A 15,739-nucleotide genomic window follows, 5' to 3' on the forward strand; every position below is an offset into this window, starting at 1 on the left:
AAAAGACGTTTGCTCCTTGGGAGAAAAGCTATGACCACCTAGACAGCATATTAAAATGCAGAAACATTACTTTGCCTACAAAGGTCCATCTCGTCAGAGCTGTGATTTTTTTAGTAGTCATGTATGAATGTGAGAGCTGGGCAATAAAAAAGGCTGAGTGCTGAAGAACTGATGCCTTCGAACTGTGGTGCTGGGTAAGACTCTTGAGAGTTCTTTAAATAGCAAGGAGAGTAAACCAATCAATCCTAAAGGAAATCAACCCTGAATATTCACTGGAAGGACTGATGCTGAAGCTCCAGTACTCTGGTCACCTGATATGAAGAGCTGACTCATTCGAAAAAACTGACGCTGGGAAAGACTGAAGGCAGCAGGAGAAGCGGATGACAGAGGATGAGATGGTTGGATGGCATCACCAACTCAATGGACATGAGTTTGAGCAAACTCTAATGGTGAAGGACAGGGAAGCCTGGTGTGCTGCAGTCCATAGGGTTGAAAAGAGTCAGACATGACTGAGCAACTGAACAACAACAAGAAATATACAGGTAACACTGTATTTAACATTGCAAGGGCTGAACTCTTTGTTAAAATTGGGAAGAGGCATGAAAGCGTACCCTCATATTAAACACTGATCCCAGTTATTGCAATAAATCAAAAAAAGAAAGAGGGGCTTCCTGGTGGTCCAATGGTTAAGACTCTTGCTTCCACTGCAGGTGGCACAGACTCAATCCCTGTTTGGGGAACTATGATCCAACATGCCACATGGCATGGCCAAAAAAAAAAAAAAGTAAAATAACAAATAATAATTTTTAAAAAAAAGAAGAAGAAGAAAATACCCTGAGATTGTAAAGGAAAAAATTTAAACTTTCTTAATTCACAGATAATACAACTGTGTAGGTAAAAAATCCCACAGATTTTAGTTGAGCAAAGTCACCACATATAAAGTCAATATACAAATCCATCTCTATTTCTATATGTCAATGAAGAACAGTAGACAAGGAAACTTAAAAACAATGCTACCCACAACAGGATCAAAAATATATTAAAATATTTACTAGGTATAATTTAACAAAGTGTAAGACTTGTACAATGAAACATAAAAATACTGTTGGGAGAAATTAAGATAATCTAAACAGAATAATCCAAATTGGAAAGGAAGAAGAAAAACTGTCAGTGCTTGCAGATAACACAATACTATACACAGAAAATCCTAAACACACCACTAAAACGCTACAGGAAGTCACCAATGAACTCAATAAGGTTGTCTGATACAAAATCTAATGCATTTCTAGACACAAACAACAAACCATCAGGGAAATTTTAAAAACAATCCCACTGACAACTGCATCAAAAAGAAGAAAATACCTAGGAATAAATCTAATAAAGAAGGCAAAAGACCTGTCTCAGAAAACCGTAAGATGATAAAGGAAACTGAAGATTAAACAAGTAAATGGAAAAATATATCATCCTCATGAATTAGAATATTGCAAAAATAATGATACTACCCACAGAAAATGACAGATTCAATGCAAACAATTCAAAATACCAATGGCATGATCCACAGAACTAAAACAAACGGTCAATTATATGGTCAATTAATCTATGACAAAAGAGGCAAGAATATATAATGGAGAAAAGACTGATCCTTCAGTAAATGATATTAGGAAAACTGGAGAGCTACATGGAAAAAAATGAAACTGAACTACTTTCTCACACCATATACAAAATTAAACTCAAAATGGATTAGAGATGTAAATTTAAGACCTGAAACCATGAAACTCGTAGAAGAAAACACAGGCAGGAAACTCTAGCATTGGTTTTAGTAATATTTTTCTAGACCTGTCTCCTCAAGCAAAAGCAAAGTAAAACAAAACAAAAATAAATAAACAAGTGGAGACTCATCAAATAAAAAGATTTTGCATACCAAAGGAAACTCTAAACAAAATGAAAAGGCACCCTACTGAACAGGAGAGGATACTTGCCAAGTACGTATCTAGAAAGGAGTTAATATACAAAATATAAAAAGAACTTAGAGAACTCATAAAAAGAAAAAAATGCAGTTAAAAAATGGTCAGGGGAGCTGGACAGACTCTTTTCCAAACAGACTGCCAACCGACATTTGGAAAGATCCTCCACATCACTAATTATCAGGAAAATACAAGTCAAAACCAACACGACATATCACTTCACACCTTTCAGAATGACTATCATGAAAGGGACAATAAAGAACAAGTGTTGATGAAGATGTGTAAAAAGAGGAACCCTTGTGCACTCTTGGTGCAAATGTAAATTGGTTCCACCATTGGGGAAAGTGGCATGGAGCTTTCTCAAAAATTAAAAATATTAATAAGACTATCATATGATCCAGAAATTCCACTTCTGGGTATTTTCTACCCAAAGAAAACAAAAACACAAGTTCAAAAAGATATATATGCACCCCTATGTCCACTGCAACATTACCAACAACAGCCAAAATATGGGAACAGCCAAGTGTCCTACATGAATGGATAAAGAAGATGTGGTGTGTATACACAACACACACACACAGTTGCATGCAAAGGAATTATTAATCAATCACAAAAAACGAATGAAATCTTGCCCTCTGTGACAGCACAAACGGACCTAGAGAATATTAAGGTAAGAGAAACAAATTGGACAGAATGTAAATACTAAATGATTTCACTTACATCTGCAATCTAAAAAACAGGACAAATGAACAAAATCAACAAAACAGAAACAGAATCAAACATACAGGGAATAAACATGGGGTTGTCAGAGGGGAGGGTGCTGGAGAAATGAGAGACACAGGTGAGGGAGATTAAGACGTACAAACTTCAGTCACAAAGCAAATGAGTCACGGTCATGTTAGGACACGTACAGCGTGGGGAATACAGTCACACAATATTTATGTAATATCTCTGTATGTTGACATACTGTAACTAGACTTACCCTAGTGAACATTTTGAAATATGTACAAATGTCCAATCACTACGTCACACTCCAAGGACATAATGTTATGGGTCTATTATATTTCAAAACCAAACAAATTCTTAGAAAAAGAGATCAGATTTGTGGTTACCATAGGCACAAGGGAGAGGGAGGTGGAATTGGATGAAGGCAGTCAAAAGGCACAAATTTCCAATTTTAGGTAAGGAAGTACTAGGGATATAATGTGCAACATGATACATATAATGAACACTTCTCTATATTATAAACGAAAGTTGTTAGGAGTAAACCCTAATAATTCTAATAAAAAAACTTTTTAAAAAAATGTCTGTAATTGTTTATCTATATGAGATGATGTGTGTTTACCATCTTATTCTTGTATTCATTTCATGAAATGTAAGTCAGTCAAATCATTATGCTATATACCTTAAACTTTTACAGTGCTGGATGCCGAATATATTTCAGTAAAACTGGAAGAAAATAAAATGAATCATGGAAATGGGGGGAAAAGTTGTTTTTCACTATTAAGCAAAGAAAAAGTCACAGAATAGGAGCAACTCGTATTTGATACAAAAATTATATCCATAAAAAAAAACAAAACACAACTCCATAAGACACCTAACACCCCCCAATGCTCAATAGTTTTGAACACACACTTTATCAAAGATACACAAACAGCAATATACATTTGAAAAGATGCCCACACACTAGTCATGAGGAAACTATAAATTAAAGCCATAAATTAATATCACTACAAATTTACTAGAATAACTAAAATTAAAAATTGATAATACCAGGTGATAACTGATTATAATTAATAACTGATAACAACTGATAATTGTTATTATCAATAACAATTGATAATTGTTAGTAAAGTCATGGAGCAGATAGAATTCCCAGACTGCTGGTGGGAATTCAAGATGGTACATCCACTTTTGAACACACTTTGTCAGCTTTCTTACAAAGTTAAAAATACACATCAGACCTCACAATTCCATCCCTGGACATTTTTCCCCAAATGAAAACATATATTCTTCACAAAGATGTTTATATTAGAATGTTCACAGCAGCTTTATTTAAAAACACCCAAACCAGAAATAACCCAAATTTCCACTAGCTATTAAACAATTATATAAACAATAGTTTATCCATAAAATGAAATACTCAGAAATAAAAAGGAATGAGCTAGTGATACATGAAACAATATGGATAACTCTCAAAAACATTATGCTAACTGAAAGAACCCAGATACAGAAGAATACAAATTATGTGACTGCATTTATATGAAATCTTAGAAAAAGTAAAGCAGTACCATTTTACAGCAATCCACAAAGCAGAGAAGCCAGTGAATGTCAGGAGCTGGAGATGAAGACTGACTGGAAATGGTAACAAGGCAAATTTTTTGCACAAGGAAAGTATTGTGATTGTGGAGGTAGTTACGTACTGTATACATTTACCGAAGCTCATCAAATTGTACACTTAAAATTTATGAATTTTTAAATGTAATTACAACTCAATGGAGTTTTTTTCTTAAGGCTATTATTGTTTAAATTTTAGTATGAGAAACTCCAGTCACCATGAAAAAGTCTTTGTGTACTTCACTATTATAACTGTACTAAATAAAACAGCAAAACTCATCATTATATTTAAAAGCTAAATTTAGAGACTTTTAAAAAAAGAGGAAAGTCTATTAACAAGAATTATAAAAAACAAAACAGAAAAATCCTTCAATTGTGGAAAAAGTCCCTCTTAAAGAAATGTAAAATAAAAAGATATGGTTTTTTACTTCAAAAAGCAAAAACATTAAAATTCAAGATTGGGAAATAATAAATAAAACAAAATGCTAAAAAAATTAAGCTACTGCTTACTCTTCGTCTGGGCTGGGGGAAGCCATCTCTGTGTCGTCTTCTTGTTCGGGAACGTACCTGGATTCCCTGTCCTTTGTTCAGTGGGTCAAAGGATTCTGTGATAACCAGGAGAAAGCATAATGTGAGATAAATAACTTTAGTTAAATAAAGTCTCAGACTAGAGGAGGAAATATTTATATTATAAATATTATATAATTATATAATTATATGTTATATATTATAATTATAGAGGAGGTAATCATTTATATTGTTTTGATAAAATACAGATTTTACTTGTATACTTAAGGAAACAGAGGAGATATAGCATGAATAAAAGCTTTATTAACAATCGAGAAAATCTCCTATATGATTACTGTGGGAAAGTTAAAAATAACAACAAAAACAAACGAAACTTTTGTAAAGAAGAATATGGTATGAATCAATACCTTCAAAGTCAGGGACCATTTGTGCCTTTAAAGAGTAATCACACATTATAACTGCTTCAAAATGTCGATTCAGAGTTGTACCAATCTTCTAAAAAAAGACTTTCAACAGTCAGGTTACAGTGAACAAACCTGAGGGGAAATCTGCTTCCAGATCTTGTTCAGTTTCCCCTTTTGAGAACTGCTTCACTTCTAAATCAGCCTCTTGCACAGTATTTGACTTTAAGGCATAATGATTTAATTCTTCCTCCCAGCTATGTGGAGTAGATACTGCCTCTGATTCAAGATCACCACTGTAAGTACTTCCTTGGTCTGAAATAATAAAAAACAAACAAGCCCTCAAAATGAAATAAGACTCCTGACATGCTCACACATCTCCCTGAAATCCTAAATAACAAAAAGTCAGGTATAGCTGCTGGACAATTCCGTAGTTACCCTCAAGAATGAAGCAACTTTTTCACCAGAATCACAGAAATGGATTTATATTCTTGGTGTACACTTTAGTACACTAGTTCAGTTAATCCCTAAAACCAGTATCTGAGGTAGCTTTTATCAGTTTCTTTATAAATTAGCACAAATTCACAGTTCTCTGATGCCCCCAACAAATGGCTTAAATTATAAATATTAAATCCAAGGTTGCTAATACTTTATGGGTTTGCATCACTAACAGAGATACAATATTTCTAAGTTTCATAATATATTTACACTTACAAACCTTTTTCAAATATCTTGGTGTCTAAAAAGAGTTCCTGTTCAGAAGTTTGGGATTCTAAAGAAAAAGAAAAGCACATAATGTCAATTTATATGTATATGTGAACAAAGTGCATCTCAAATGAAATGACTGCAAAATACCCTGCATATGCAGAATGAATGATTCATTAATAAAAATTAAGCATTAGCGAAAAATACAGTTAAATTACAACTGGGTAACAGTGGTTATATTTCCAAATAGCAGTATGAAAAAAGTCAAGACAAGAGATGTTTATTTTGGATTCTATGTTATCTGAAATTTCTTTTTTTTGCTTTTACTTTTTAAAATATATTAAAACATTTTTTTTATTTAAGGATAATTGCTTTACAGAATTTTTTGTTTTCTGTCAAACCTCAACATGAATCAACCGTAGGTAAACATATTTCCCCTCCTTTTTGAAACTCCCTCCCATCTCCTGCCCCATCCCACCCCTCTAGATTGAACCCGTTTGAGTTTCCTGAGACATATAGCAAATTCCCATTGGCTATTTTACATATGGTAATGTAAGTTTCCATGTTACTCTTTCCATACATCTCACCTTCTCCTCCCCTCTCCCCATGTCAGTAAGTCTGTTTTCTATGTCTGTTTCTCCACTGCGGCCCTGTAAACAAATTCTTCAGTACCATTCTTCCAGATTCCGTATAAATGCGTTAGAATACAATACTTAGCCTTCTCGTTCTGACTCACTTCACTCTGTATAATAGGTTCTAGGTTCATCCACCTCATCAGAACTGACTCAAATGCATACCTTTCTATGACTAATATTCCATTGTGTATATGTACCTCAACTTCTTTATCCAGTCATCTGTCGATGGACATTTAGGTTGCTTCCATGTTCTAGCTATTGTAAATAGTGCTGCAATGAACAATGGGATACATTTTTGTCTTTTTCAATTTTGGTTTCCTCAGGGTATATGCCTAGGAGTGGGATTGCTCAGTCATATGGTGGTTTTATTCCTAGTTTTTTAAGGAATCTCCATACGGTCTCATGCTGGCTGTATCAATTAACATTCCCACCAACAGTGCAAGAGTCTTCCCTTTTCTCCACACCGTCTCCAGCATTTATGTTTGTAGACTTTTTGATAATGCCCATTGTGACTAGTGTGAGATGATATCTCATTGTAGTTCTGATTTGCATTTCTCCAATAATGAGCAATGTTGAGCATCTTTTCATGTGTTTGTTAGCCATCTGTACGTCTTCTCTGGAGAAATGTCTTTTTAAGTCTTTTTCCCACTTTTTGATTGGGTTGTTTTTCTGGCATTGAGTTGTATGAGCCGCTTGTATATTTTGGAAATTAATCCTTTGCAAGTTGTTTCACTTGCTATTATTTTCTCCCATTCTGAGGGTTGTCTTTTCACCTTGCTTATAGTTTCCTTTGCTGTGCAAAAGCTTTTAAGTTTAATCAGGTCCCACTTGTTTACTTTTGTTTCCGTTACTCTAGGAGGTGGGTCATAGAGGATCTTGCTCTGATTTATGTCATCAAGTGTTCTGACTATGAAATTTCCTTTTTTAATAACAAACACACACAATGTTTATTTACTCATAGGCTGAAAAATCTGCTTTACATTGCTTCCCCCCTGAAAAAAAAGACTTACCATGAAATGGAAAACGGAATATAAATACATTAGCAATCAGCACATGAAACTAAACAGAACAAAGTTCTATCAACTATAAACCACCTTATTATTACTACCTTTTTTGGTTGTACCACACAGCATACAGGATCTCAGTTCCCCAACCAAGAACCAAACCTGTGTTCTCTTCAGTGGAAACAGAGTCTTAACCCCTGGACACCAGCAGAGTAAGTCCCTATAAACTACTTTAAAAGTAAACAGTTTAGGGCTTTCAGTTCAAGATGGTGAAGGAAGCATGCTCATCTCCTCCTATGACAGCACCAAAATTGCAACTACCTACTGAATAATCGACAGGACACAGGGATGCACCAAAAAAAGATAAGCCACATCCAAAGACAAAGAAGCTGCAGTGAGAAGGAGTGGCACAATCACAATAAAATCAGATCCCATACCCAGCAGGTGGATGACCCACAAATTGCAGAGTAACAGTACCAAAAGAAGTTCTCCCACTGCTGTGAAGGTTCTGAACCCCACATCAGGCTTCCCAGCCTGGAGCTCTGACAAAAGGTCTGGGAATCTCCAGGGAATCTGGCCTTGAAGGAAAGCGAGATTTGATGAAAGGACTTTCCAGGACTGGGGGAAACAGTACTCCAGTCTTGGAGGATTTTGCACAAGCAAAATCTTGCACACGCCAAGACCTAGAGGGAAGGAGCAGTGACCTCACAGGAGCCTGAACCAAAAACTACCTGCTAGTGTTGGAGGGTCTCCTGTGGAGGGATGGGTCAGCAGGGGCTCCCCAAAGGTACAGGGCACTGGCTGCAGCAGTCCAGGAAGGTCTCCTTCGGCATAAGCCCCTTTAGAGGCCACCATTAACCTTACCATCGAGCCTGTGGACCCCAGGGTTGCATCAGTTAGTTCAGTTCAGTCGCTCAGTCGTGTCCGACTCTTTGCGACCCCATGAACTGCAGCACGCCAGGCCTCCCTGTCCATCACCAACTCCCGGAGGTCATTCAGACTCACGTCCCTTGAGTCAGTGATGCCATCCAGCCATCCCATCCTCGGTCGTCCCCTTCTCCTCCTGCCCCTAATCCCTCCCAGCATCAGAGTCTTTTCCAATGAGTCAACTCTTCGCATGAGGTGGCCAAAGTACTGGAGTTTCAGCTTTAGCATCATTCCTTCCAAAGAAATCCCAGGGCTGATTGCCTTCAGAATGGACTGGTTTGATCTCCTTGCAGTCCAAGGGACTCTCAAGAGTCTTCTCCAACACCACAGTTCAAAAGCATCAATTCTTCCCAGGCCAAACAACTACCAAAGAGGAAGCACAACCCCACCCATCAGCAGATAATCGGATTAAAGCTTTACTGACCGAGGCCCTGCCCACCAGAGCAAAACCCAGTTTTTCCCACCACCAGTCCCTTACATCAGGAAGTTTACACAAGCCTCTTAGCCTCCTCCATCAGAGGGCAGACAAAAGAAGCAAGAACTACAGCCCGACAGCAGCTAAAACAAAAACCACATTATAGAAAGTTTAACAAGATGAAAAAGCAGAAAGCTGTGTCCCAGATAAAGGGACAAGATAAAACCCCAAAAAACAACTAAGTGAAATGGAGCTAGGCAACCTTCCAGAAAAAGAATTCAGAATAATGATAGTGAAGATAATCCAGGATATTCAGAAAACAATGGAGAAGATGCAAGAAGTGTTTACCAAAGACCTAGAAGAACTAAAGAACAAACAAACAGAGATGAATAATACGCTAGAAGGAATCAATAGCAGAGGCAGAAGAACAGGTAATGACCCAGAGGACAGAATGGTGGAAATCACTGCTATAAAAGAGAATATAGAAAAAAGAATGAAAAGAAATGAGGACAGCCAAAGAGATCTCTGTGACAACATTAAACACACCAACATTTGCATTAGAGGGGTACCAGAAGGAGAAGAGACAGGGACAGGATCTGAGAAAATATTAAGAAATAATAGATGAAAACTTCCTTAACAGGGTAAAGAAATAGTTATCCAAGTTCAAGAAGCACAGACAGTTCCAGACAGGATAAACCCAAGGAGGAATACATCGAGATACACAGTACTCAAACTGACAAAAATTAAAGATTAACATTAAAAACAGCAAGGGAAAAACAACAAATAACAAACAAGGGAACTCCCATCAGGCTATCAGCTGATTTCTCAACAAAAACTCTACAAGCCAGAAGGAAATGGCATGGTATATTTAAAGCGATAAAAGGGAAGAACCTACAACCAAGGGAACTCTATCCAGTAAGACTTTCCTTTCAGATTTGATGGAGAAATCAAAAGCTTTCCAGACAAGCAAAAGTTAAAGAGAATTCAGCACCATCAAACCAGCTTTACAACAAATGCTAAAGGAACTTCTCCAGACAGGAACACAAGAGAAGGCAAACATCTACAGAAAATAAACCCAAAATAAAGAAAATGGTAACAGGATCAAATGCACTAACTAAAAAAGAGACTGGCTGGCTGGCTGAAAATATGTGTGTGTTTGCATTTCCACTTACTACATCACTCTGATCGACACCCCAAACTGCATGTAATTATTTTATACTGTTAGGTCAATCATGTTCCCATTATGGTTTGCAATTGTAATTATGTTCTATTTTTGGTCTGGATATTGATTGTGAAAACTGATAAACATCTTTCACTATTGTGATTATGTAACTATTACTCAATACCATTGTATCATGATTGGTCAACAGAAAAATAACAGAACTCTGTATCATCATAACTACCATTTAATAGAAAAACCTGTAAACACTTTCGAAAATCCAGATGCTTATCAGAATCATTTTGGATTTTTTAAATATTTATTTATTGGCTGCAGCAGGTTTTAATTGCAGCATGTAGATCTTCAATCTTCTCTTGCATCAAGAAAATCTTTAGTTGTGGCATGGGAACTCTTGACTTGTGGCATGTGGGATCTAATTCCCTGACCATGGATTGAACCCAGGCCCCCTGCATCAGAAGCACAGAGTCTTGGCCACTGGACCACCAAGGAAGTCCACTATCTTGGAATTTTTTGAAAAATACAAATGTACAGGTATTGCTTTTTTCCCTCCAGGGCTCCAGATATATTTCTAATGAGTAGCCATGTTTAAAAAGAACTAGACTGTAACTTTTGTTGTTGATGTTCAGTTCCTCAGTCGTGTCCAACTTTTGTGACCCCATGAACTACAGCATGCCATGCTTCCCTGGCCTTCACCATCTCCTGGCGCTTGATCAAACTCACATCCATTGAGTCAATGATGCCATCCAACCATCTCATCCTCTGTTGCCCCCTTCCCCTGCCTTCAATCTTTCCCAGGATCAGGGTCTTTTCCAGTGAGTCAGCTCTTCACATCAGGTGGCCATAGCACTGGCACTTCAGCATCAAGTCCTTCCAATGAATATTCAGAGTTGTTTATTTCAGGATTGACTGGTTTGATCTCCATGCAGTCCAATGGACTCTCAAGGGTCTTTACCAGGACCACAGTACAAAGGCATCAATTCTTCAGTGCTCAGCCTTTTTTATTGTCCAGCTCTCACATCTACACATGACTACTGGAAAAACCATAGCTCTGACTATATGGACCTCTGTTGGCACAGTGATGTCTCTTTTACTTTTATCTAGTTTGTTTCACCTTTTGTATTTCATATTCAGTGCTCCCATTTCATTTAGTTTATGTTTTTTTCCGACGTTCTTTCTCAAGTGTAGTAGAAAAACTTTTGTATACTTATATATAAATAATATGTACAATATATATATTTTAGAAAACTTAGGAATTTTCACCTAACTAAAAAATTTATGACATTTTAATTCCACTTGTTTGACTTAGAATGAATAAATAGAATGCTAGATTTGTAACTAAAAATATAGATATGCAACAAGAAAACATTTACTGTATAGAACAGTAAACTATAATCAACATCTTGTAATAACCTATAATGGATAATAATTTCAAAAATATTATATCTGTATATGTATAACTGAATCACCTTGCTATGTACCTGAAACACTGTAAGTCATATAAATGTTAATAAAATACATATATTAAAAAATAAATATAAAAAGTTTAAAGGTTCAGAGTATTAAAAAATCAGATTATTTTAAAAACTAAGGAAAACTGTCTCTCTTCCCTGAAATCAAAGATAAATGAGCCAGATCCTTTCAGTTGGAATTAATTTTTCCCCCTGTTATATTTCTAGACCATTTGATTTTACTTACGCTATGATGATTAAAACTGGCTTAAAGCTTAGTTTTAAAATTTTTCTGTTTGACTCCATTGCAAGTTAAGGCAAACTCACAATATTTGTACAGAGGAAATATCTGATAAATGCTGACTATTAATGTGAATGGAGAAGCCAAGTTAAAATGAGGTTTATCATTAGAAATTGCCTGAACTTCCAAAATAAGTATCAGATATTAGAAGATCAAGTACAGGAGCAATATTCTAAGACATTAACATCCATATATAAATGGGTCACAACTATCAGATTATACACCAAAGAGCAAAATGAGACCAGAAACTTTGGAATAATGACAAAAAGCTTTTTCTCCATCTCATATATGATTTTAAAATATATAGTGGCAACACAACCGAAAAGTTGACAGTAGTTTTTTCAAATGCTAAACTGTTCAGAAAATCTCTAGAATGTACTATACAAAATCAGAACCCAGTGGCTAGCTTTCTAAAAGCCATCACGGGAAAAAAGTTGTCAGAAAAGAGTAATTTGTTGGCTCGTCAATGATATGTGAAAGTTCAGTTCATTCACTCAGTCAAATCTGACTCTTCGCGACTCCATGGACCAGAGCACGCCAGGCCTCCCTGTCCATCACCAACTCCCAGAGTTTACTCAAACTCATCTCCATTGAGTTGGTGATACCATGCAACCATCTCATCCTCTGTCCCCTTCTCCTCCCACTTTCAATCTTTCCCAGCATCAGGGTCTTTTCAAATGAGTCAGACGGCCAAAGTATTGGAGTTTCCGCCTCCAGCATCAGTCTTTCCAACGAACACTCAGGACTGATCTCCTTTAGGATGGACTGGTTGGATCTCCTTGCAGTCCAAGGGACTCTCAAGAGTCTTCTCCAACACCACAGTTCAAAAGCATCAGTTCTTCGGCACTCAGCTTTCTTTACAGTCCAACTCTCACATCCCTACATGACTTACTGAAAAACCATAGCCTTGACGAGACGGACCTTTGTTGGCAAAGTAATGTCTCTGCTTTTTTTTGCTTTTACAAATATTCACCTGTACATTTCAACTACCTTAAACACTGTTTCTTCTATCTTTTCTTATGATTGTATCTCTTCTTTCATCCATAAATCCCATAAATCAAGAAGGTGCTAATTAAGGCTGGAAACCATTCTGTCATACTACAGAGTTCTAGTCAAAATCCTTTCTTTGGAGTGAGACGGACCTGGATTTAACTTCTGGTTTCATTATTTCCTGATTGTATAACCATGGCTAGCCTATTTTCCAAAAGAAGAATCTAAAGTAAACAATACCTTCCTCATGGAGTAGTTGTGAAGATTAAATGAGGTGATGTATACAAATGCATTTAGGACAATGCCTAGGGTACAGCAAGGACATAAATCTTAACTACGGTTATTATCATTATTATACACTCATAAAATGGGATTTATCTATAGGCTATTTTGAACTAAACGGTTTTCCATCCTAACATTCTATTTACCTTCTACCAACAAGCTGACTATTACACAACAGGAATTTTTATCTGTGGACCAGGGACTGCCCTGGTGGCTCAGTCACCAAAAGAATCTGCCTGCAATGTAGGAGACTGCCTTCAATGCAAGAGACCCGGGTTCAGTCCCTGGGTTGGGAAGATCCCCTGGAGAAGGAAATGCAAACGGCAACCCACTCTAGTATTCTTGCATGGGAAATCCCATGGACAGAGGAGCCTGGTGGGCTATATAGTCCATGGGGTTGCAAAGAGTCAGACACGACTGAACAACTGAGCACACAGGCTTTGACAACAAGTATAAAACCAGAATATGATCAGGAAACAGGGATTTGTATGTTATTTTTCTGGAAACATTAAGAACCAGAAATTATATCAAAACTTAGTTTTTTTCCTAAACTGCATAGAGTTTCAGAGTTAACAAGTTTAACAAGCCCACAGGCTTGGTATTTAAACACAAGCTTTTAGACTTAGTGGCTGAACAACAGCAAAAGCTTTTAGAAACTTCCTGACTGGCTAACACTTAAAATTACTCTTTCACTTTCATTGACCAGAAAATCTGCAGATGTGCTTTTCTTTTTTTTTCCTTTAAAATCATACCAACCTCCCTGAGATAGAGTCTTCTCCTTCTCTTCATCTTCTGCAATCATTTCTGCCATTTCAAGGAGATCAGCTTCAAAAGGATGTGAGGGAAGCTTTTCCTTAATGTCCTCAATACTCTCGGTGACTTTATCTTCGTTACCCATTATGGATGGAATAAGCACAGGGACAGGCATCTGAAAGACCAAGGACAGACTGAAGAGTTTCTTGGGAAATAAGTCTATAATGAAAACTATTATTTGTGAGATCATTTAAATACAAAAATAATAAATCCAAGATATTTTATGGCCAACAATTAAAACAGCCTTGCTAATTTGTTTTTATAAGACTACAGTCTCTTAAATAAAAATTCAGTAAGTGCTTTTCGGACACTCAAAAAAAGTATCTCTGAATCCTTTAAAAGAATAATTAAGCAATTCATTTTTATTTTTGATTATATTTCTTGTTAAACATTTTCACATAAGTGTTTCTTGTAAGAATTCAGTACCAAGAAAACATGTATTTTCTGATAAAAAATGAATACATTTTTCTTTCATAAAAAGTCAGAATCCTGGAAATCACAGTACTCCTCTTTTCAGCCATGCTAGAATCTAAGATTCTAACACACACCATTTCCAATCTTTCTATGTTAGTGGTCTTATTGTGTTTAAAATATTTTTAAAAACATCATAATCTTATCTGAGAAGGCAGGGTACAATCAGAAGCTGTCCTTTATATACTCCATGTTCAAGTAATTAAAGTAATATGATGATAGCCAACATGAGACAGGTATATTTTACCAACAGGTGAAAAGTTTCTATGGAGCTGCTGAATCTCAATTGAGAAAACTGTGCGCTAAATTAGCCCTAACCTCTAAATGGTTACTCACTGGAACTGGAATTCCAAATGGGACTGGCGCATACTGAGTGTACAGATGAAGAGGCATAGGTACGAACACCGGTACTGGAACTGGCACCACAATCATTTGGGGCTGAGCTGGAGTGTCTTCAAATAAACACAAAAACAAAAGCAAAAACCCACACAAAAACAAAGAGGGTTAGAAACAACATTTTAATAAAAAAAATTTTTTTGTACTTCAAAAGAAGTATCTATGATACTAGGGTGCTTCCCAGGTGACTCAGCGGGTAAAGAATCTGCCTGCAATGCAGGAGACGCAGGTTCGATCTCTGGGTAGGGAAGATCCCCAGGAGGAGGATCAGGGCAACCCACTCCAGTACTCTTGCCCGGAGAATCCCATGGACAGAGGAGCCTGGTGGGCTACAGTCCATAGCGTGCAAAGAGTCAGACACGACTGAAGTGACTGAGCATGTACCCACAGACCCATGATACTAGGAGTTCGTAGAAAGGAGAAATTGTGAAGAAAGGCTTGAGTATAAAAGCACTAACAAAAAGTGGGCAACACAATAATTATCAATGACACAAGAATAAGATGAATGGTGGCTATAATCTCGATGAATAAATGGAACAGTGATCTTAGAAGGGAGGTATAGAAAACTTAACATGAATAGTAGTGTATGTTAAAGAGGAGACAGAATATATAGAAGGGCCCTTTTTATAAGGCTTTAATACATTTAAAATCATTTCTAGTAAATAGTGGGAAGTACTACAAATTGTTTAGCACAAAGTAATGGTATAAAAATTGCATTTTAAAAGATTAATTTTGCTGCCATCTTTGCATGGAATATAAAGTATACAAAGCAATTACAATATATAGAGCTAAGACAATAAGGGCCTGAACTAGGGTTGTTATGACAGCTGTAGAAAAAGACTTAAGTATTCACAGCAGGCTTCCCTGGTGGCTCAGAGGGTAAAGCGTCTGCCTACAATGCGGAAGACCTGGGTTCAATCCCTGGGTCGGGAAGATCCCCTG

At 36.6% G+C, this 15,739-nt stretch overlaps 1 protein-coding gene across 1 annotated transcript in view; it reads right to left on the reverse strand.

Moving 5' to 3' along the window:
• Positions 1-15,739, reverse strand: part of ZMYM4 (zinc finger MYM-type containing 4) — a 73,319-nt gene that overhangs the window by 30,314 nt on the left and 27,266 nt on the right. Inside the window, exons 17-21 of the mRNA XM_052638293.1 lie at positions 14,738-14,853; positions 13,874-14,045; positions 5,949-6,002; positions 5,366-5,545; positions 4,812-4,906 (exon numbers count right to left, since the gene is read on the reverse strand). Coding sequence (XP_052494253.1) covers positions 4,812-4,906; positions 5,366-5,545; positions 5,949-6,002; positions 13,874-14,045; positions 14,738-14,853 — 617 coding nt within the window. The remainder of the gene's footprint in view (positions 1-4,811; positions 4,907-5,365; positions 5,546-5,948; positions 6,003-13,873; positions 14,046-14,737; positions 14,854-15,739) is intronic.

Source organism: Budorcas taxicolor, chromosome 3, assembly GCF_023091745.1.
Source record: "Budorcas taxicolor isolate Tak-1 chromosome 3, Takin1.1, whole genome shotgun sequence".
NCBI classification, from domain to species: Eukaryota; Metazoa; Chordata; class Mammalia; order Artiodactyla; family Bovidae; genus Budorcas; species Budorcas taxicolor.